Genomic DNA, 24241 nt, shown 5'->3' with positions numbered 1-24241 from the left:
CGCCCGGCCGGGCTGTCAGTTACTTTTAAAAAGTCATTGCTTGGCACCTGGCCGGCATGGCTCAGTGGCTGAGCATTGACCTAGGATCCAGGAGATGGCAGTTCGATTCCCCGTCAGGGCACATGCCCAGGTTGCGGGCTCCATCCCCAGTGGGGGGGGCGTGCAGGAGGCAGCCAATCAATGACTCTCTCATTATTGATGTTTCTGTCTCTCTCTCTCTCTCTCTTCCTCTCTCTGAAATCAATAAATATATATATATGTCATTGCTTGGCAAAATAAAAGATGACATTTCTATGGTGGTCCCCCAAATAATACTTTTGGGGACATTTTATTCGTCCATAAAACCCAAAAGACTGTGAATCACTGACCACAAATCCCAGAATACGGGCTTTGTAGGGCAAAGGTCTGCTTGAAAGACCCAAGGGGGGTACTAGTGAAACATTTTTTATCTCTCCTCTCCAGGCCCATCCTAACTTGGAATCGCAGGGCTTATGAGACACCTGGAGAATGACCACAACCTCCCCAAGGGAGAGTCTTGCCATCTGGAACCCAGGCTAACTTCGCATTACCACTCCCACCTCATACCTCTCCTGCCTCACCACTATCTCCCAGGGACACTGCAGGAGTAACTAGTAAAAGTGATGAGAAAACATTTTATGGAGAGAAAGGTGATCTCCAGCTGGAGGAACACACACACACACACACGCACGCGCGCACACACACACACACACACGCAGGCAGACCTGGGCCCCAGCAGTGAGGGGGCCGGGGAGAAAAAGGAATCGGTCAGAGTCTGCAGTTTTGCCTGCCCCTCCTGGACAAAGACAGAGAGCAGTTCCCTTACCTCGGTTTTCCCTCACAGCCAGGACGGCGGGGTCCTATTGGGGAAAAGCAGAAGGAGGGGTGCTTCAGGGCCTCAGCCTTTTCCACCACAGCTGGAGGAAGGGCTTTCCACAGCTGCGCTCATCAGGACCACACTGGACTGAAGTTTGAGGAGCAGAGTCCCCAGGTAGGACGAAGTAATGGCTTGTACCAGATCCGTGTAATGGACAGAGTGAGCCAGGCCCGGGATACAGTCATCATGTCCACCCAGATGAGACACCCTAACCCTCAGGCCACTGCACTACAGACACAACGCCTGGCATACTGGCCCTGGCTGCACAGCACACAGTGCCCCTGTGGAGTCCCGAAGCCCCTGATGTACACACGAACTGCCAGGCAAGGCCTCAGTGACTGGGAGTGAGCCTGTCTGGGCTCCAGCAATCAGTCCCGGGGGCAGGCCCTAGCCCACCCTCGCCCTCCGAAAGAGGGTTCACACGTGCTATCCATTTCCCAAGAACTCTCCTGGCTAAACGATTCAAACATAAAAGATGGAGGTGGGAGAAGAGCCTTTTAGCAGCTGGACAGCTAATTACCCAGTTGCCTGCGAATATCCCTCTCCTCCTTCCCCATGCTAGCGCCCTGGGCCCCATTACCTTCTGGATTTTAGGCTGCACGCGGGAGGGGCAGGGGGGCAGCTGGTTGAGAGCACTGGTGATCTCGGGGGTCTCCACGGCAGCCAGGGCATTGCAGATGGCCTTGACGGACTGGACTACCCTGTCAGCCTTCACTGGGAAGTCCCCCTGTGAGAGGAGGCACAGTGAGGCTGGCAGGCTAGCGCCCTTGGCCACCAGCACCCAGTGTTGGAGGAACGGGCTGGGAGGAGTGTGGGCTCATGACCCTCAGGAGTAACTAGTGGAATCCATACTTTATCTTCAAACATCCAACATGGGCAAATAATCACTCCTACTATATTAAATGAGCCATGTCCACGTTCCCCAGCTTTCTCAGCCCTCCTCCCTGAGCCTCCTCTTACTCCCAGCTACCCCTCTGGGTACAATATAAACACACCCAGGGTCTCCCTCAGAGCCATCCACAGGGAATAGCCAAGGAGACCACACTGAGGCACCACTTACCTGTGTAGCCTATTTCTCATCCCACCACCTAGAATTTCTAGACAAATCCCTATCTGATTTTTGTTAGCTTCACGACATTTGGGAGAAATGTTTATTATCATGGTTTTGAGGCTTAAAAACCCCTGTGAATCCACATAAAGAGAGCCCTGGCCGTTCCCTGCCTCTAGGACCCTCCACTTCCTCATGGTTTCCTCAGAACTTCTCCAATCAGAGGTTCCTGGGCGCTCATGACTCACAGGACACGCATTAATGCACATTCACATGTAGCAGCTGGGTGATGGTTCCACATCCCTTAGCTTTGGAGACACCCTACTCCAGAGATAGGGATCAGGACACGGTTCCTGACCTACTTCTATAAGGAGCAGAACTCCTCTCCACACACTTGCCAGCTACCCAACAGCCAGCAGTCTTGGTTTGCCCATGAGCCAAGGGGAATGTCTGCTCCGGATCCCTTCTAGGGCTGGCTGATTCCAGGAGGACTGGGGGAAAGCTTGGGAGAGCTTTGGGCAGCCAGGCCACCCCAGGATCTGTACTCACATCAGCCAGCAGGAAGGCATCCACCTCATTGTGATAAGTGTCAAACAGAAGACTCAGGGCCTGCCTAGGAAGTTGGGGGCAGGGAAAAGTAGAAATCAGGATAGACACCCCCCTCCCTGGCCATGACCTGGGCAATCCATTCTCTTCCTCCTTTTCCAGAGCTCAGGGATCTGACTCTGGCTTAAAGGAGTTCCCATCCCTTCAATATGTCCCGTGAAGACTGAAGGACCGTGAGTCCTTTGTACTTCGCCACCTCTCACCTGGAGCATGGTGGCAAAGTGCTAGAGGGATGAAATGCAACACACCTGGAGTGGGGATCAGCCCATAAAACTCTTGGGTCCCACCCCCGACACCTGCAAGAAGCCCTGGTCCTGGGAGACAGGCAAGCAAGAGTATCTGCTGGGTTTCCCCGAGCTCCTGCTTGACCCACACCCGAGATGGCACCCACTCTCACCTGCTGATGGTCTGCTTGACTGGCCTCTCTTGCAGATGGATGAGGTAGTTCAAAGTGGAGGGGCTCTGGTCATCATTTACCTGAGTAACAAGTACCATATTCAGGGAGGGGTGGGGCCTTCACCTCAACCCGGTGCTCCTACCCCACTCCCCCTAAATGTGTTCCATATCACCCCGTGCTCCCCCACCTGCCCCACACCAACCGTGCGGGCCAGGTCGCTGCGTACGGATTTCTGCTCCATCAGCTGTAGCCGAATGTCAATGTCAAACTTGCGGCAGTACTGAATGTACTCATGGCTGCCCAGAGCGTGCTTACTGGTGGGACAGAGGGACAAGATCATTAGCATCCTGGGGACTCAGTGGGAAGGGCGATATAGACCTGAGCCTTGGGGAGAGAGAAACAGGACAGGGAGGTGACCTAGGGGTAGTACTTCTGTTGTGCCCCCTACCTTGGCTCCTAGAAATGTCCTGGTAGAGCTTGGGGAAGTACAGGTTTGTCTAAAGAAAAACCACCTAATACACTGATCCCTTAGTCTGCACAAACACTGATTTTCCCAGGCATTTATTACCTGTATTGTCATTGGTGGTTCACTCCAGGGTGGGAACTTCTGGTGGGGTGGGGAACAAAGGGACTTCTCAGAGCATAGTGTTTAAACCCCATTCTCTTGGCTTCAGTATACAGGACATGTTAGAAGTTAGCCAATGCTCAGGCTTGGGCGTGGAGATCAGTGGGTGACACTGTTCCCTTACTGAGGTTCTAGGCCTCCCACACCCTACTGTTACCAGCTGGGGTGCTGAGGTCAACAAAGCAAACCCAGTAAGATTCCAGGTCTGCTATCCCAATGCCCATCAAAGGTCTGCTTCTGACCTGGCTGGGTAGCTCAGTTGGTTAGTGTCCTGATATGCCCAGGTTGTAAGTTCGATCCCCCGTCTGGGCACATATAAGAAGCAACCAATGAATGCATAAATAAGTGGAACAGCAAATCAGTGTTTCTCTCTCTCTCTCTTTCTCATATCAATAAATTTAAAAAAAATTTTAGTCTGCTCCCCTTCCCCCAAGGCTCCTGCCTGATTATAAATAACTACATAAATCTCTACAGACATCTTGACAGCACCTGCCTGCATGCCATTCCCACTGTTCAAGTGACAACTGTGTGACCCCACCCCCACTCCAGTCTCAGAGAAGGTGGCCTAGCCAAGTCCCTCCATGATCCAGCTTCTTCCTCCTTCCCAAATCACACCACAGTCAAAAAGGAAACCCCAAAGAGAGGCCAAGTGAGTCCCACCTGCAGGCCAGCACGCAGGCCTGGGCTGGCTCCCAGCAGCTGGGAACAGAAGCCGGAAAGGGACTTCCTTCCTCAGCAGAGCTAGGCGTCTAGGCCGGCAATGGAGAGAGGAAAGGGGTGAAGGGAAGGGGTGTGTGCAGAGCCCACAGAGGTGCCCAGGCCTGAGGCCAGTGGGGTGCAGTTAGGATTTAAAGAGGTTCTCCACATCCTGAGGGGCCAACCCTCTGATCTAGGCCCCATCCTGCTAAGTCTGAACTGCAGCCAAAATCTAGGGCTGGAGAGACTGGGCCCTGGGGTAGGTCTGGTGGGAGTGCCCAGGGAAGGAAGAGTGTGGTGTGATGGGGGAGGAAGCAGGAAACCCAACCCTCCCCAGGGACTGTCTCAGGGTTCTTATCTGACAGCAGCCTGCATCCTGGACCCGACACTCGCCCTCACATCAGCCCCCTCCTGCTAGCCATGGTGGGAAACCACAGGGCTTCCTTGGGAGTTCGCAGCTTTCTGGAAGCCCAAGAGGGAACTTCCCACCCCACTCAGGGCAGCTGTCTTGTGCTCAGGGGTCTGACCTTCTGTTGGTGAATGGAAGAGAAGAGACTAGGTGGTAGAGGGGGGCTCCTGGGCCAGAGTCATGGACACAGGTCCCCTGGGGACTTGCTCGCCCTTCTCTATGGAAGGCCTTCTTCCCATGTATGCATTTGTTAGAGTGGGGGAAGCATGACCCCAGGGCCACCGATCCCATTCCACCTCGCCCTGGGCATTCCACCCGGGTCCTGGCAGGAAGTTAGAACTTGACAGTTTATCTACCACCTCTGGACTTGGGGGCTCAAGCACTAGGGTACCTACAAGGTAATTCAGACAGAATCTATCTGATCTGATCTGATCCCCACAAATTCCTCTCTTCAGACCAGTCCTTCCCTACTAAGGTTTACTGAGAGGCCAGAAGGGGCCAACAACATCCCTTAGGTTAAAGAAAACAGCTGAGAACTGCTCTAGCCATAGATCCCTTGCATCTACACCTGAATATGAGAGAAAGAGCAAGTGGTGGCACTTACAGGTTCTCCTAAGAACCATGACACAGGCCTCTCCTTTCCCCACTCCCAAGGCCTGCTTTCATGGGCAATAGGCAACTGGAAGCTTGGGAGGAGAGCAAATCCCTCCACTTCCTTATCTGCTGTTGTCTGGCTGATTCCAGGCCTGCCACCCAGCTATATCACCTGAGGGGTGCCATCCCTGCACTCTGGCCAGAATCCAGCGCCCCAGGGCCGTGGAAAGGGGATTGCTGCTGCTGGGCCACATCGGCCTGTCCAGGAGGCTGTTTGCTGCACAGGGCACGGATGGAGAGGGGCTGGCAGAGAGCCTCTGTGAGGAGGCTAACCAGCAGCACATGCCAGTGGGGAAGGGCTTACTGGCAGGGGAAGGGGGAAGAGAGCAACTGTGATTTCTTCCCTAGGTTCCACTGGGCACTGCTGCCCAGTCTTCCTTCTACCCCTCGATATAAGGGCACCTCACACAATCTAGGGCAGGAGGAAAGCCCCACACAGTCCCCCATCACCCCTCACACATCTCTCCACTTCGTCTTTGCCTAATTCCCAGCTCCAAGCTCTTTCCACAGATTTGGCTCAGGAAGCTGGCCAACCCCGCTGGAAGACGGAGCTCCTGGGAAAGTGCGACGTGGCCGAGAGTGTGCCTGGAAAGCAGGAGTCCTGCCTGTGCAACTACAGGGAAGCTGCCAGCCCCAGGCCTGGAGCCCAGCACCTCCCCCAGGAAGCCCCTGACAATCCTAACACCCAGAAGGCAGGTGCTGCATGCTACCCTGCTCTTCCCCACTAGGTCACTCACTTCTGCAGGAACTCCTCCAGCCCACAGGGCTTCAGCACAAAGTCAGCCACATCCACGCCCCTCAGTTCATCGTGGGTGTAGCACAGGGTCTGGTAGATGAGTAAGTCCACAGTTGAGGAACCTGCAAGGGGTGGGGCAGGGCAGCAAAGATGGGGGTGTCAGGGTAGGCGGGGCTCAGCATCTACCCTGATCCCCCATTCCCGGTGTGATCCAACCACATAAAGCAGTTTGGGGTTGGAGGAAGTGACCATGGACCTAAAAAGCTGGCCTCAGAGCCAGCCTCCCATAGAAGCTCTGGGCCACACCATGGGGTGGGAACTGAGGCCAAAGGATCCTACCCCGCCTCCAGGGAGGCTCTCTCTCCTCCCCCATAACTTACAGTTGCAGGTAAAAGTGAGTGGCTCCTGTAGGCTGTCACACAACACCGTCACCTTCAGGTTCACCGCATCCCCAAGGTGCTCCGGGCTCGGGGTGACAGCGCTCCAGACATAGCCGGTGAGGAAGTAGTCTTGGATATTGGAGCCAGATCGAAGGCTGTGCAGGAAGAGAGGGAGAAGGACCCTCGCTCTGCCTTCGGAAGAGAGCAGTTGAGAAGAGGCCTGCTGGGACCCTCCCGCCCTGAGGCCCAAGGGCCCCTGTCCCCAGTCAGCCCGGCCCTCCAGGTCTGTGGCCCAAGAGGAAGGTGGTGGGGAAGCAGCTCTGGAAACCATGATCTTGACACATTTGCTACAGTTGCCAGATGTTTCCCAAGCAGAGCTGAACAGTAGGGAGTGTCCTAAGAGGACATGCTAAGAGCCAGGGAAAGGTTTTCTGGGTCCACTTCCTTTCCCTTTTAGCTCCAGATAGCCCTCTTATCTTCATCTGGGGGCACTTGCTCCTAAAGCCTGAAGCGATTGGGGTAATTTCACTGTTAAATCAAGGTTTTATAAATTTTGTCAAATCTGTGAAACCTCTAAGGTGCCTCAATTTCAAAAAGCCAGCAAACACCTTTTATAGGAAGCATCCCATAGCTCTGAATTGAGATTTATTACACGTGGTTCTTCTTTCTTCTGAGAAAAGGGTGGCCCTCCGACCCAGCCCCACAACCCACCACAACCCCCCTTCTTTAACTCTTACATATCCAGCATGTGGCAAAATGCAGCAACTTCCTCGTCTCTCTCCTCTGAGACCTCAAACAACTCATGGCCATTGACGAAGGCGTGGGGCCGGGAGACCACCTTTAAGAGAAGAGCAGCTGGCTCAGGGCCTTCTCCTCGTGGCGGCCCCTCCCCACGGCTCCCAGATCTGAGCTATTACACTCCAGGCGCGAAGACTTTAGAGGCATTCAACATTCACTGAAAGGGGCGCAAGAAAATGTGGGAAATGCTGGAAAATATTTATCTGCCATCTTAGGAGACCCAGAGCCAAGTGAGAAACAGAACTTGAAGCTTTGACTAAGTCCAGAAGCCTGGGTAGGATGAACAAGAGTATGGCCAAGCCTTCCCAAGAGGGCAGCTTCGATGCGGCAGGTCAGGCCACGCACAGCATTGTGGAGCCTCTGGGCTGGCTTTCTGGGGGTGCTCCCAGAGGCTGGCGGGGAGAGGAGCTGTTTCTCCTGTCCCACTATGGAGGCCACGGACATGGGTTGCCCTTATAGTCCCCAGGGAAGCTCCTCCTGGCTCTCCAGTCTTCTGGTTTTGAACAGCTACAATGTCAGGGAACCTGCCTGAGCCCCGCATCCTGTCCAACCGTATGTATGGTGGTGGGAATTTGCTCAGACAAGACCTCACATTGATTCCTGTAGTCACAGAGCTGCTCTCACTCACCCGTGAGGAGTGCAAAAGAGCCCCGAGCCCTCCAGGAGGAAGTAGGGGAGCTGGGGCATGACAGGTTTCTGCCTGACCTGACAGGCCTGCCCACAGCCACCACGTGAGGCCGCCCCAAGGGAATGAAGCTGCAGCTGGGATGGCGTGGCTGCCGTCGGTGCCAACACCTGCTTCCGGGGAGCCCAAAGCCCGGGTGTGTGCGCATAGCCTTGCCTCACCTCTCACCCTCCCTCCAGCTATTCTCATGTCCTCCCCACCCTTGGGCAGATGGCAGCACTGACCTCCTCATTTGAATATATAGACTTTCCTCTAAGTGACCCTCCCCTGCTAGCCTTGCTCCCCTCGGTGAGCAGGGAGGGGGTGCAGCGTGGGGGCAGCTGGCATGTGAGGCCCTGGCTCTGCCAAGTTCATGCCTGTGTCCCAGTCAAAACAATAGTACCACTGTCAGCAATTAACTCACAAAGGCAAGAGTGAGAAAGTGACAGAGCAACGGAACGAGACAGAAACAGAAACAGAGAGACAGAGAAATGAAGAGGCCGAGAGAGGAGGGGAAGGTGAGGGATAGAGAACAGAGTAGCTACTGAGGCCATTTTCATGCCCTTTCAGTGCCACTCCCTGGCTCCATAAGAAAACAAAGCCACTTACGTGCACCCTGCTGGCAGGCCCTGGAGGCATCACCCGGTGCTGGCTGGGGGAGTCTGCCAGGCAGAGGCTGGCAGCGGGGGTACCCAGCTGGCATTTGGAGCCAACCATTTCCAGAGCTGGCCCCACAGGCCTGGGATAAGGAGTGTCCCTCTGGCTGGAAGCCCGGCGGAGGCGGGGTGGTGGTATAGGCCGAGGGCCCGAGGGGTCCCCCCGCCCGGTAGGATGGGTCCCCGCACCGAGTTGATGAGGTGAAGACCAAGGCCTCATTTTCCCACTAGGAATGAGCAAAAGCTGCCCTGGCTTCTCCAAGGAGACTGGGCCCAGCTCCTTCTCAGAGCTCTGAAGACAAGCAGGGGATGGGGGAAGGGTGAGGGAGCAGAGGGAGCAGGAGAGGAAGCGACAGAGGTGCCCACCTACCAGGGTGCCTGGACCAGGCAAGCAGGCCCAATTCTGTGAGAGGAACTCCGAGCTGGGAACAGGACTCTCCCTGTCCCTATAAATAGCAGAAGCAGCCCCACCTCTCAGAGCAGGGCCTTTAAAAAGCCCTGAGCTCTAGAGCTGTGACTTATCCCAGGAGCTGATGCTACTTCAGGGGCTCTCTTAGTAGAAGCACAGGAAGGAAGGACCACATGGCTTTTCGAGAGTTGTGAAGGATCACAATTGCTAGGACCCAAGGTGGGAAAGCCCCAGTGTCCCTTGGACAATGTATAAGGAGGAAACAGGGATGGGATGAGGCGGAAGCCTGTTCCCACAGAAGTCATCAGCCACGAGGGTGCCTCTTGATCCCTTCTAGGGCCAGGGCTTCCAGGGCCCAAGGGGGAACACAAAGCAGTCTTCAAGTCCCACCCATGGGGACGCTGCTGGCATTTCCTTAAACCAGCTCAAGATCAAAGCTGCCCTGGAGCCCACTCTGTGCTTTACTGTAAATACTTTGCTATTTTATATTATGTACTGATAAAAGTAAAATTATTATTGTTATACCACATCTTCTAAATATGTTCAATGTGAAAAGAGATGGATGGTGGTGATGATTGCAGACCAATGTGGATCTGCTTCACGCCACTGTACTGCATACTTACAATTGTTAAGACAGTAAATTTGTTTATATGTTTTACAATAATAAAAGAGAGACAGAGAGAGAAAGACAGGGAGGTAGACACAGAAAAACAGAGAGAGATAAACAGAGAGAGAGAAAGCAAGAGAGAAAAAGAGACAGAGAAAGACAGAAGGGAAGAGAGACACAGAGAGAGCAGTCAGAGAGAGACAGAGGAAAGAGGGAGACAGGAGAGGGACAGAGGGAGAAAGACAGAGACAGACAGAGAGACAGTGGGAGAGACACAGAGAGAGACACACACAGGGAAGGAGACACAGAGAAGAGACAGAGAGAGCAAGAACAAGCCAGCTTTGGGATGAGAGACCAGGGCTGTGTCCCTTGGACCATCAGGCAGGGCTGCTGAGGGGTCTGGACCAGGATCTGGTATTCAGTGAGCACGAAACATTGGTTAATATGAGGATTTAGCCTCATCACCATGCAGCATTTTTGGCTGAGCAAAAAGCAGAAGCAACTCACTCCAGCACACCAGGCCACTGGGACACAGAGTCAACAGTGAGTCCCCATAACCTCAGTTACGTCCTCACATCATAAAGCAGGCACACACTAGGAACTGGGCTTCTGAAATGCCTGCTTCCAGAAGATACACAAGGTACACAAAACTCAGCCTTGGAAGGGAGTGTCTCTGGGTGTCCCTTTTCCTCTCCCCCACCAGGACCCAGAAGCAGAGGGGAAGAGGGGACTAAAGGGATGAGTAGGTAGCCGATTTGGAACAGCAAAGAAGAAAGATTATTCTGTTTCTGAACGACATGAGAAAAGGGAGACAGAGGAAGCACAAGGTCCTCACCGAAGCAGCAGAAATCCGGTGGTTCTTGCCGGGTATCGCAGTTTTTCGGCTGGCACAGCGAGAGACATAGGTGCGGGGGGGCACCTGAGGGGGCATGGTCTTGCTCCGGGCCACAGGTTTTCCAGGAATGTCCTTGCTGAAGTCCAGGGGCGCCCGGCCCTCCTTCCAGCCCCTGGTGGCATCCCGCACCATCTCTGCATCGTAGGTTGACTTCAAGTTGAGCCGTGTAATCGCATCATTGATACCATCGTAGTCCACAGACCCCAATAGGCACCCTGTACCCCCACCTCTTGGCTTCTCTTCCTCTAGGATCTGCTGCCCTAGCAATTTGCCTGGAGGCTGTTCGACCAAAGAAAAAGTGTTGATGTCATTGGGCTGGGAGATCTTGGAGGAAGACGGGGGCCCCTTCCTGGGAGGTAGGGGAGGGGTGTCCCAGATAGAGACTCGAGGAGGCAGAGGAGGTGGGGACAGTTTCTTAGAAGAGTCATCTATGTCCCCTGGCCTTGGGGAAAAAGAGAGCCCCCCATCTGAACTATCAAATATGTAAAGATAGTCTCCAGCCAGGGAGCCTTTGGGCCAGGGATCTGGGCCAGGCTGGGAGCCCTGGGAGGTAGAGTGGTTGGGCAGCCCTTCCTGTGGGGAGAGTGAGTTGTAATTGAGGGTAGGATCAGAGCCAGAAAGACCGCGTAAGAGCTTGAGGTCCTTCTGCCTCCCCGCTGGCTTGCTGTAGAAGTCCAGGACAGGCTCATCCAGGCCGATGAGGGAGGGGTCCGTGTTCCGCTTGGTCCTGTTTTCCTCCTTGTCATGCCGGAGCCGGGACAGAGCATCATACTCCATCTGCAGGGCTTCAGCCATGGCCAGCTCTTTGCGGCTGATGCCCACCGACTCCAGGGACTCCCAGTGTTTCCCATTGCCCTGAGTCGACGACATGGTGAGGATGGGGACAGAGGAGACAAGGAAGTCTCCTACTTTCTGCCAGTGTCAGGTCTGCAGGGTTGTGGCATGGTGTCTGGGCACCTGCAGGTGAGGGGTAAAAATATCAATCATTCCATCACAAAAAGAGATGTATTAATAATCTGAATCACATCACCTGGGCTACTGCCTGTTTCTTAATTGCCTATAACAGATGGAAAGAAACAGAAAGATGGAGGAAAAAAGAGATACTAAGACAACTTAATCTATGTATGACAGCCATTCACCCTTAAGTTAATCTATACATGTCTCCACCTCTGGTCCCTAACTCCCATCCTCACCTCTCTCACATGTACCCAGAGGAAAGAAGAAGGGATGAGCCAAGAAGACAGAAACAAGGGCTCTTCAGTCAGTTTAGAGGAGACAGCTCTCAGATGTTGCTGGTGAGGAATGTGAAATGGTATAACCACTTTAGAACACAGGCAGCTTCTTGAAACGGTAAACATCTGCCTACCATATGACTCAACTATTCCACTCATAGTTACTTACCTAGGAAAATGAAAGCACACGACCACAAAAGATTTATACATGAATATTCACAAGCAGCTTTATGTGTAATATCTAAAAACCGGAAACAACCCAAATCCATTAACCCAACAGGTAAATGGGTTAAAAAAATGTGATGTGTCTGCAGAATTGACTATTACTCAGCAACAAAAAGGAATGAATTATCGACACATGCAATATCAGGGATGAATCTCATAATGACGACACTGAGTAAAACAAGCCAGACAAAAGAGCATGAGTATATAGGATTCCATTTATATAAAATTCTGGAAAATGAAACTAATCTACAGTGACAGAAAGCACATCAGCAGTTATCTGGGAAGGGGTGGAGGGGGGGATTACAAGGGAGCAGAAGAGAACTGTTGGGGATGATGAAAATTACCATTATCTAGACTGTGGTAATGGTTTCACATATGTCAAGACTTCTCAAATTGTATACTTTCAGTCTGTACAGTTTATTGTATGTCAATTATACCTCAATAAAGCTATAAATGAAAAGTACAAAAGAGCGCTATGAGAAAACTTATAATTACTCAGATTGCACAAGGATCCTCCCAGAATACACCGATGCGAGCACTTAAACAAAGCTTTCCAAAGGGTGAGAGCCAGGTGCCTGATGGAATACAGTTGTGCCTAAATATCAATTTCTCCTAGGCCTGCAGGAAACCAGGCAAAAAGGCAGGACCCCCAGGCCAGCTGCCTCTAGCTGCGAGCAGACCCCTCCATTCACCCATGTTTGGCATCCTTTCCTTTAGAAGCCATGACATGAAAAAGACACTGAGTAAGTGGTTGTAATGACAAGGTTAGCCTGGCCCAGTGGTTCTCAACCCTGGCTGCACATGAGAAACACTGGGGGAACTTCCTAAAAGGATAGTCCTCATACCCATGTTCTCCCAAGAGACTCTGATTTAATTGGTCTGCGGTAGGGCAGTGGTGTGTTTAAAAATCCCCTAGGAGCCCGGCTGGGCGTGGCTCAGTGGTTGAGCATCCACCTAGGATCCAGGAGATCGAGGTTTGATTCCTGGTCAGGGCACATGCCCAGGTTGTGGGCTCGATCACCAGTCGGGGGTGTGCAGAAGGCAGCCGATCAATGACTCTCTCATCATTGATGTTTCTATCTCTCTCTCATTCTTCCTTCCTCTTTCTGAAATCAATAAAGACATATTAAAAACAAAAAACAAAAAAAAACCTCCCCAGGAGATTCTAGTCTGTAGCTGAAGCTGAGAACCATAGGCCTAAATCTTCTACTTTATTGACAGGTTCTTGGAAACTGTGACTTTAAACGAAACAACATATAATGAAACCAATTTCACCATTGGCTACTTGATACAAACAAAAGTTAAGTTCCTAGGGCATAGTTCTGGTCACAAAAACATCACCAAACTTAAAAATAAAAATGCAAAACATTTCTAATATTAAACACTGAAATAAATGTGAGCTATCCATACATTTAAGAAAGATGAATGAAAACAAATGAGACAATTATTTTCCAACCCTGATTATTCTAGTTCAGGGTCATGGGTGACTGGAGCCTCTCCCAGCAGTTTAGGGCGAAAGGTGGACCCCACCCCAGACAGGATGCCTTTCCATCACAGGGCCACTGACACCCACACGATGACACTCACTCAGACTGGAACAATGTAGACAGGCTAGTTCATCTAACGGTCACATCTTTGGGAGGTGGGAGGAAACTGGAATACCCAAAACCGCTTCAGACATGGGGAGAACATGCAAACTCCACAGACAGTAGCCTGGCCAGAAATCAATTTTATTTTTTCATGAATATTATAACAAATCAATGTTATTCAAGCACCTGCTGTATGGCCCAGCTGGCGTGGCTCAGTGGTTGAGCATCGACCTAGGATCCAGAAGATTGGGGTTCGATTCCTGGTCAGGGCACATGCCCGGGTTGCGGGCTCGATCCCCAGTTGGGGGCCTGCAGGAGGCAGCCGATCAATGACTCATCACTGATGTTTCTCTCTCTCCCTCTTCCTTCCTCTCCCTTCCTCTCTCTGAAATCAATAAAGACATATTTTTAAAAACCCCCCAAACCTGCTATATATGTATTTTAGATGAACTGCGAGGAGGTAAGTGTAAAGTAGTCACATCTGACCCTTAGCTCCAGTAGCTAAGATGTTCACAATTCCATAAGAGTATCAAAAATTGTACATTCTATTGTACTGCTTTATTCAGCAGAAAATAAATATATAAAGCATGTTCTTCCTCTGGATTAGAAAAATGACATCAATAGGGAAAAAGGTTCAGATAGATCCTGAGTGGCAAGTTCCATCAGATCCAAAATCAGTTAGCAAACAAACAAACCAAAAAAAAGCAGGGAGTACCCTTCCAGTTGCCAGATGCAATGCTGCCTAATTCATGAATTGCTTAATAAAGCCAATTAGATTTCAAAGAAAAAAAAGAAGAGAGAGAGAAAAGAGAGAGGGAAGGGGGAGACAGAGAGAGAGGGGGAAAGAAAGTTGAGTTAGGACAAGGGTATTCCTTAACCCAAGATACCCCACCCACCCCAGGACGCCATGCACCTGTCAGGCACAGGCACAGAACCCTGAAGGGCCAGGGCTGGCTCAGCGTGTTTAAGGAAGTAATTTCCCAAAGATGAATTAGCCGAAGCCCAGCCTCAGGCACACAGAGCACTCAGCTGATTTCTCTGCCTGATGAGTTTCTCCACCCTTCAACAGCTTCTTAGATGAGATATTTTTAAAATATGTTTTCAGCCCAGCGTGGCTCAGTGGTTGAACGTCAATCTATGAACCAGGAGGTCATGGTTCGATGCCCAGTCAGGGCCCAGTCAGGGCACATGCCCTGGTTGCGGATGGGGGGCGCACGGGAGGCAGCCAGTCAGTGACTCTCTCTCATCATTGATGTTCCTATTTCTTTCTCCCTTCCTCTCTCTGAAGTCAATAAAAACACATTTAAATAAATAAAGATAATGTCCTTTAAAAAATTTAAAACATATGTTTTCATTGGCCCTGGCTGGTGTGGCTCAGTGGTTAGAGCGTTAGCCCACACATCAAGGGTTGGGGGTTTGATTCCCAGTCAAGGGGACGTACCTGGGTTGCAGGTTCAATCCCCGGCCCCAGGTGGGGCAAGTGCGGGGGGCAACCAATCAGTGTGTCTCTCTCACATCAATGTTTCTCTCAATCTCTTTTTCTCTCTCTCTCCCTCCTTTCCGCTCTCTAAAAATCAATGAAAACATATTTTAAATTTGTTGTTATTGTTAATCCTTACTCTAGGATATTATTTTCCATTGATTTTTGGAGAGAGAGGAAGAGAGAGGGAGAAAGAGGTGAGCGGGAAACATTGACTGGCCGCCTCCCGCATGCATCCCAACCCATCGAGCCTGAAACCCAGGCATGTGCCCCGACTGGGAATCAAATCAGCAACCCTTCAGTGCACAGGAGGACCCCCAAACAGCCTCAACTGAGCTATACCGGCCAGGGCCTTATAGATTATTTTTTATCTACAGGGGGTAAGAGGCAGTTTTTCTATTTGAAATTCAAAGGAATTAGATGACCAGATGAAGACACCCAGAACTTAGCTGCCCAGAGCTGGAAAACCGGTTCCAGGAAAAGGGGGTCCTAGTACTTTTAGATAAGAGACACTAGAGAAATGTCAAAGTTGGACTGAGTTTACACCATTCAGTCCAGACTGTGGATTTTCAGCTCTGAGCTGGTACAAGCAGAACACTAAGTGTTGCTGGCCAGTCGGTTAGCGGGTCCTCCAGATATGTCAACGTTGTGGGTTCGATCTCCGGTCAGGGCACATACATGAATCAACCAATGAATGCATACATAAGTGGCACAACAAATCGATGTTTGTTTCTCTCTCTCTCTAAACAACAACAACAAAATAGTAAGAGCTGCCTTAGCCAGGCACCACTGCGAAGAAAACTGAGGCCACTGGAAAGAATCTCAGCGCCCTGCCCCTCCCCCCACTGAATTATCCACACCAGCATCCAGCCTCCCTCTCTCCCCTTGGTCTCAGGGGAAGCTGAGGTGCAACCCCTCGTGCTCTTGTCCCCCCTCCTCTGAGTCTCCATCAGGATGACGCTCCACAAATTCCTCCTCCCTCTCCTGTCTCTTCGTCTCTTCTCCCTAACTGAGTCTCTCTCTTTAGCACATAAACATGTCCAAGTGCCTTCTAACTTTAAAAACAAAGGAAAAAGGAAAAAAAGCCTCCAGCTAATAACCTCTTTGTTCTTCCTTCCCTTCGCATCCAGTTTCCCAATTCTCCCTTTTCACTTACTTTTTTTTTTTTTTAATCTTCACCCAAGGATATTTTTTCCATTGATTTTCAGGGAGAGTAGAAGGAAGAGAGAGGCAGAGAGAGAGAAACATCAATGTGAGAGACACACATTGATTGGTTGCCCCTAGCACATGCCCCAACCACGGCCAGGGATCAAACCTGCAACCCAGAAACACGCCCTTGACCAGGAACCAAACCCTGGACCCTGTGGTGCTCAGGCTCTAACCACTGAGCAACACCAGCCAGGGCTCATTTATTCTTCAACTCTCTGTCAACTGGCTTCTGCCCTCAATATTCCTGTAAAAGTGCCCCAGCAACAACGCCCAAGCCACCCAATTCCATGGGCACTTCTATCTGCTTGGGCATTGCAGCTGCATTTGGCTCTAAGACCATTGCCTTCTTCCTTGAACCCCCCACCCCAGGCTTCCACGACAGCTGTTTATTGTTGTTGTTCCCTGCATCCTAGTTGTCCTCCTATTCACACCACTCACGTGCTGACGACTCTAGATGTGTAGCTCCCTGGGTTTACGTGCCCACCTATACCTCAAACCCAAACGTCCCAAACTGAATTATCACCTTCTTTCCACCTCCTCCCTCTGGTTCCCCACTATGGTGAACGGCACCCCCAGTCACCCACGCTGAAACCCTACAGCCGTCCTGGATTTCTCCTTCCTTTCCCCCCATAATCAATCACCGAGGTCTACCACCTTTTCTTTTCAACACTCCCCAACTCTAGTCCTGCCTCCTACCCTAACTGCTGCTGTCCTAATTAAACCCTATCTTCTCTCGCCTGGGCTATTACAATAGCCTCTAAGAGTTCTCCCTGCCACTAGTCTTTCCCTCTTTAAGGCTTTCTCCACAGAGCACCCTTTCTAGAGTATAAATCTGGTCATCGCAGTCCCAGGTTAAACCCCCTCAAAAGCCTCTACTTAACTCCTTCACAAGGTCTTTATCAGGGCCAGCATCTCCCTCTCATCTCCAGCCATTCATTACCAAGTATCTGATACCTCCATGATTTTGTTTCTGCTCCTGGGTATGTCCTCAACACTCTTTGCCTGACTCCAACTCACTCTTCTCAGACTTTGCTCAGATATCGTGGTCTTCAGAAAGCCTTCTCTGAACCTCCATATTGAACTGAGGGCTCCTTCTTCACACTACCAATAACAAGCTATACAGATCTCAAACACAGTCTTAAAATATTTTATTCAAAATTAAAGGTGTATGGATCTGTCATCCCCATTAAGTTCAAGTTCCAAATTCACTTCATTGCCACTGAGAAAAATGTACTTGAACTGGGATATAAGGGCAGAGTATTCTGGTAGTAAGAATTTTTAGAAATCGAGATGGGTGGTCAGAATGCAGGTGGTATCCTTCTTTGGGGTCCTTCAAACACAGGACTGGGTTTCAACTAGTTTGCCAGGTTTGGCATCCATAAAGGCAGGTGGGTTGGTGGACAAGACCACCACACAAAGTGCCTTCTAGCTCTGAGGTCTCTGATTCCGACCTATTGAATCCCTTCAAGCAAATTCCTCAGAGGGCTCCAACCCAGGGTAAGGCTGCTCCTTAGCCCCAGAAGGAAAGAGAAGAAAGGTCTGAGAAAGATCCAGCAGGCCCAGCTCCTAAGGCTCTTCCCAGACTGGAACTCACATGAGGAAAGCTGAGCTACCCCTCTCTAACTACCATCCATCCCCGGCTCCAGGCCAGGACACCACCAGACTGTCTGTCAGCCATGCACAGAAGGAGGCCCAGCCTGGGGACAGAGCTCACACCTGGGCCACACTGAGAGCTGCTCCTTGGAAAAGGCTCAGGGCTTGGTTCACTGATGCTGAGGGATCCCCGGTAAGGAGGCAGGACAAGCAGCATACCCCCAAGACCAGGACCAGGACCAGGACCAGGACCAGGACCAGGACCAGGACCAGGACCAGGACCAGGACCAGGACCAGGACCAGGGGAGCCACCCCTAAGGTGAAGGGAAGGTTCAGAGCAGAGCAGCAGCCAGGCACAGGGGAAATCCAGAGGGAAAGAGGAAAGGCAGGAGCAACCAGTGGCAACAACCTGGAGCTGGAGCGAGAACTCAAGTGCCGAACTGCATTTTCCAGGCATGCACAAAGTATTTTAGGAATCAGGCTCATGTTTCCTGCCTCCCCCTTCCCTAATTCAGTTCCCTTTCTGCAGCCTCTGCTGGGCTGACAACTTAGAAACTGCTCCATTCCCTTAGTGCTCAACGGCTACTAGGGATTCTGTAAAAGAGCAAATATCCACGTAGGTCCCAGGAAAGGGGTGGGATGATAAGGGCCTGGGTCTCTGCTCCTCTGCAGCCCACCCACAAAGAGATGGCTGGGGCCAGGGCTGCTGTGTCACACCACTCCAGGGAGCACCCACGCACTGTGTTCTAAATGAATGACACCCTTGACCACAGCAAAGAAAACATGTGAATGCTGCTCCCTGGAGTTGTGCACCTTGGTGGCCCTGGCTGTGTTCTCTTCTAGTATCCATCTCTCAGAGAGCAGATGGAAATCATCTGGAAGGTCATTTTAGCCAGTTTCCTCCCACCACCTACATGGACTGCTTGTTAACATCCCCCACATGCGTCCTCCCTCTCTGCTCACCCATGTGAAAGAAAGATGCAAACACTTCACCCCTAAATAACCCAGCCTGAATCACTTAAGAAGTAGGACATTCTCCTATATAAACACAGTGCGACCAACAAAATTTAGCATTGACATAACAACATTATTTAATGTATAATCCACATTCAGATGTTCTCAATTGTCACTTGGGAAGTTTTTCAAACATACAAATTCCTGGTCCCTCTCTGGGAGGGTCTGATTCAGTAGAGTGAGTCCCTGGACTCTGCTAAGCCCCTCAGGAGATTCAAATGTGCAGCCAGCTTTGACTCACAAACTAGGGTTTCAGAACTCCCAGGAAGACAAGGGGGACTGTGGAAAGGGACCCCAAAAGCACTGGTTAGCTGGTAAAGGAAGTGGACATGCATAGGTCGGTGCCAGGATCTACGCAGCACCAGGCACCAAACTCAGTCCACACACAGCTGCCAACAGATGGCTGAAGGCCTGCGGGGGAGGAAATGGAACCAAAAGGGCCCAGCCACACAATGGTTCAGAGTCAAAGGGCGGAGAGAAAGGAGAGGCACCCCCTCCAGGGGCCTGGCTCTGCTCAGTCCCCGAGCCAAAGAGGGAGAGGCCAGGGGCCAGCACTGACATCCGCTGTGGGTGCACAGGGCTTCCTGCTCTCTTGCTGCAGGGCACTGTATCAGCTGCTCAGCTTTGGATGGTCCAATGGGTCCAGGTTATTTTCCCATTTCCTGAGCCACAGAACTGGATCCCAATGGGCACTGAGTACAAGCTACGTGCCAGGCATCATGCTAGACCTATAGTATTCAATGACCATGGCATAATTCCAGAGAGCTGACGGTCTAGCAAAGGTGACAGACATATCCACAAATATATCAATCCCCGTCCTGGGGCACAAAGCAGGTGGATATCTTAGCCCATCTTCACTGGGCAGGGAAAATGGAGAGCTACTGACAAGGTGATGAAAAGTACAGAGGTTTCAAGCCCCCAGTCACGGGCATCCCACCTTTTGGTAGTTTTTACTAAGGAAGGTAACTCAGTTTTAGGGCTGCCTAGGGAGCACCTCCTCTCAGGGACAGATTGGGTCCAGGACTTGGACCCCTGCCCCTATCTAACCCCCAAGATCCGCACTTACCCATACCCAAGGCCCCACAGGCTTTGCAGCCAGGGACCCACCTCCACTATTCCAGCCACACACCTGCTGTCTGCTCCACTTCTCCCTCCCACAGCAACAGCCCGGCTCCAACAGGCAGCTCAGCATGTGCTGAGCCAGGAATCCAGTTCCTCCAGCAGGAAGGTGTATCAAGAAGGTCAGCCCTGGCTGGATGCGCTCAGTTGGTAAGAGCATCGTCCAGGACACCTAAAGGTCGCGGGTTCCATTCCCAGTCGGGGCATATACCTAGGTTGCTGGTTCGATCCCTGGCCCCAGTTTGGGCACATGCAAGAGGAGACTGATAGATATTTCTCTCTTACATGGATGTTTCTCTCTCTCTCTCTCTCTCTCTCTCCCCTCCCCTCTCATTAAAAATCAATGAAAATGTCCCTGGGTGAGGATTTAAAAAAAAAAAAAAAAAGGTCAGGTGGGCCAGATCCCTGCCTCAAACAGATATGTATCTGATCTTTGCTTTCATATTGAAAACATACAAGTTTATACAGCTTCTCTGATATCAGGCCCATCAGAAACACATACTAACAAAGTCTTCCTCTTCCTAACCTACATCCCTTCTGTGTGGGTCTCACTTAGTTCCAAATGTGGGAAGACAAAATAACTGCCTGTGTTTTCTTGCCACTCCATACAGCCCCTCTCTAGCATCCTCTTAGCCAAATTAAAGCAGCCCTGCATGGTTCAGTCTTTCCTACTGGAACTTATTTTCCATCTCTCTCTTCCCTAGGCTGACCTTGGACTTTCCACCAATTTGAAGCCAAAGTGGATACAAGAGTTAGCAGAGGTCATGATTCAATTCCTGGTCAGGGCACATACCTGGATGGTAGGCTCAATCCCCAGTAAGAGCCATGTAGGAGGCAGCCCATCAATGACTCTCTCTTATCATTGATGTTTCTATTGCTCTCTCCCTCCCCCTTCCTCTCTCTGAAATCAATAAAAACATATTTTTTTAAAAAAGAGTTAGTAGAGGGCTCTCTGTGTCTTAGAGAGCCGAGGAACAGGTGCTAGGAGGCTGTGTGATATGGTTAGATCGAGTTGGGTTTTGCATTCAGAGCCCCAGAGTCCCTGATCCTTGCTCAGAAACTATTTGTGAAACTGGTCTGGCCACACACACTCATTGAATCCCCAGAGATCATAGCTCCCACCACACCCCCTGCAGATTTGGGATCTAAGTATGAAGAAAGTCAGGGGTGGAAGAGATGAGGCAGATCAAAACTTTCCTTCCTAGAGCTGCTGATTTAGATGGTAGGGCCAGGGATCAGGAGCTGGCAGCCAGCTGAATGGAACCTTTTGCAAAGAGGAAAGAAAGGTCTTGGCAGTGTGTGGATCTCTAACCCAGGAACCATCCTATGAGCCAGAGCAGCCACATCTCCTCTGTCTGGTTCACTTCCTGCTCTCTCCCCCCTGCCCCCAACCTGGCTTTGCCACCACAGCCCCAAGAACCAGTCCTTCTAGTTCAGATTGGTGGAGTTCCCTCCAAAGAGCATGGTGGGTGGGAATGTAAACTGATGCAGCCAGTAGGGAAAAACAGTATGGAAGTTCCCCAAAAAATTAAGAATAGAATTACCACATGCTCCAGCAATTCCTCTTCCAGATATTTATCTGAAGAAATCCAAAACAGTAATTCACAAAGATATATGCATCCCCTATGTTGACTGTAGCATTATTTACAACAGCTAAGATATGGAAACAACATAAGTGTCCATCAACAGAATGGCACATATATACAGTGGAATATTACTCAGCCATAAGAAAAGATGGACACAGAGGGCAGATCATGTGAGGGCACAGGGAGAAGACAACCATCTACATGCCAGAAAGGCCTCAGGAGAAACCAACCCTGCCAACATCCTGATCTTGGATTTCTAGCTCCAAAACTGCACTGGGCCAAACGCTGGCCCTTGTGATATCTGGAGCTCCCATGAACCACTGTCCAATGAGCAGCTGTTCTAACAGGTCTGCAGAGAACATGGGCCCTCAGCCCACCTGACTGTTGACGGCTGGAAAATGAAACGCTCTTTATTCTGTCCTGGATCCCAACACAAGCTGGTCATGAGGCAGTCCTTGCTGAGAATGGACCAACTCCTAATACACAATCATTTTAAACCTTCCACTAGGGATTGTGTCACCAGAGGACGTGGCCCTCGAAAATTAACCCCTCAAAGGCACACCCCTGGCACCAGAGCGCAAGACCGCAAGCCTGCGTTACCTTGTTTCTTGTACACCATCTCTAGGTGCTGTAAATGTTCAATGTTAACTAGCCTGGGCCCACCCATGTAAAAGAAGTGTGTGTCTCTCCATTTAGTTCTTTATCCCACCTTAGAGGTCTCCCCACTTTGCTTTCTCCCACCTCCTTAACCTACCACCAGTGGATTTCATGTAACCCTCCTTATGTCTTCTTTTATTCTAAATGCATGAACTACAAAACTGCCCTGGCCGGTGTGGCTCAGTTGGTTGGGCATCGTCCTGTGCACCAAAAGGTTGCTGGTTCAATTCCTGGTCAGGGCACATGCCCAGATCGCAGGCTCCAGTAGAGGGTGTGCAGGAGGCAGCCAATCAGGTGGAAAAGCACAAAACAGCCCTGGCCTGTGTGGCTCAGTTGGTTGGACAGTGTCCCGTGCACTGAGGGGTTGCCAGCTCGATTCTCAGTCAGGGCACATGCCTGGGTTGCGTGTTGCAGGCTCGATCCCTGGCGGGGGGGGGGGGGGGGGTGTGCAGGAGACAGTCCGATGGATGTTTCACTCTCACATCGATGCTTCTCTCTCTCTCTCTCCCCCTCTCTCTTCCTCTCTCTCTACAATAAAAATATAAAAAAGAAAGGACAAAACACATGATTCTACTCATATGTGGAATATAAAACAAAAGAAAGGAACAAATGAACTAACAAAACAGACCAAAAAACTCATAGATACAGACAACAGAATGTTAGTTATCAAAGAGGAAGGGTGCTAGAAGAGGGCAAGGGGGGTAAAGGGGTCAAACACATAGCAATGGAAAGAGACTATACACATAGCAATTATAATGTACACCTGAATTTTATATTATTAACCAATGTTACCTCAATAAAAATAAAAATTAAAAAAATTTTTAACAAAGAAAAAAAATTACTTCCAGCTTCCACAGCCTTCCAGAAAAAGGCAGCGGGACAGGGATGCGAGGGGTAAGAGGAACTCCCAGGATGAACTTCCCTTATCAATCCTGACCCCTGGCCGAGGGGACTCCTGAATAAACTTCTTCACAGACAACTTTCCCACCAGCACAACCCACATCAGAAAAAGAAGCCCAATATTTCCAAACGGCAACATCTAGGAAACCTTCGTCTCTCTGAAGGCTCCATAGGCCCCACGACGGGTGCGGCCCTCTGGGGGAGCATGGGTGCGTGCGGGATGGGATACAGCAGCCCCCTCTACTCATTGTCTCTCCATCTGCTCTCCGTTCCTCAGCACCTCAGCTTTGCTTCACAGGGCCATTTGCTTCCTGCAAAACATGAGCTCCTGCAAAGGCAGACTGCAGCCACTGTCACCTCCAGCTGAACCTGCAGACCAGCTCACCCAGCTCATGCCCTGCCCTGTGGAATCTAGTTCTCCAGGATTCCTTCTGGGGACTGGGAGAACACCCTGGAGGAGACCAGCCCATTAAGCAGAATCCAGAAAATATGTCACAGTTGTTCCCATCCAACTGAGGCACCAAAGTCAGGACATAACATGCTCTGCCTGGAGGACTCGCTGGCGAGAAGAGATAAGTGGCAGCAGATCCACCTTGCAGAGCCACCTCACACTCAGGTTGTCCTCACACCCAACATCCTACATGCTGGGCAGGGCTAACCCATCGGAGTCTGCAAGGAGCAAGGAGGCACTTCAAACATGGTCCTAGCTCACACAAGGGGACAGGATGTATCTCAGGGTAACTGCAAAGGCACAGGAGCCCTGGCCCGGTAGCTCAGTCAGTTAGAGCATCGCTACACCAAGGCTGCGGGTTCATTTCCTGGTCAGGGCACATAAAAGAATCAACCAATGATGCATAAATAAGTAAACAACAAATGGATATCTCTGTCTTTCCCCTTTCCTCTCTCTCTAAAAATCAATAATTTAGTGAGGAAAAAGCACTGAACTAACCAGAGAGCGTCGAATAATACCAGTGAGACCATCCTCCAGAAAGACATCTTTGCTGGGGATCAACACTCTGATTTTTAGGGAGTGTCTCCAATTCATTCATCCATGGTTGTTTCCTGGTAGCACCTTTCTTCTTTTTAAATTTTTATTTAAATATATCTTTATTGATTTCAGAGAGAGGAAGGGAGAGGGAGAGAGAGAGTTGAAACATCAATG

The 24241-nt window shown here is 50.7% G+C and overlaps 1 protein-coding gene across 1 annotated transcript in view; it reads right to left on the bottom strand.

Moving 5' to 3' along the window:
• Positions 1 to 24241, bottom strand: part of PIK3C2B (phosphatidylinositol-4-phosphate 3-kinase catalytic subunit type 2 beta) — a 67830-nt gene that overhangs the window by 31792 nt on the left and 11797 nt on the right. Inside the window, exons 2-10 of the mRNA XM_087827891.1 lie at positions 10416 to 11432; positions 7184 to 7284; positions 6447 to 6601; positions 6068 to 6188; positions 3149 to 3260; positions 2947 to 3026; positions 2493 to 2556; positions 1476 to 1622; positions 845 to 878 (exon numbers count right to left, since the gene is read on the bottom strand). Coding sequence (XP_087684017.1) covers positions 845 to 878; positions 1476 to 1622; positions 2493 to 2556; positions 2947 to 3026; positions 3149 to 3260; positions 6068 to 6188; positions 6447 to 6601; positions 7184 to 7284; positions 10416 to 11345 — 1744 coding nt within the window. The 5' untranslated portion in view covers positions 11346 to 11432. The remainder of the gene's footprint in view (positions 1 to 844; positions 879 to 1475; positions 1623 to 2492; positions 2557 to 2946; positions 3027 to 3148; positions 3261 to 6067; positions 6189 to 6446; positions 6602 to 7183; positions 7285 to 10415; positions 11433 to 24241) is intronic.

Source organism: Miniopterus natalensis, chromosome 19 (assembly GCF_054644295.1).
Source record: "Miniopterus natalensis isolate mMinNat1 chromosome 19, mMinNat1.hap1, whole genome shotgun sequence".
NCBI lineage: Eukaryota > Metazoa > Chordata > Mammalia > Chiroptera > Miniopteridae > Miniopterus > Miniopterus natalensis.
This window is presented reverse-complemented; position numbering and strand designations above follow the sequence as displayed.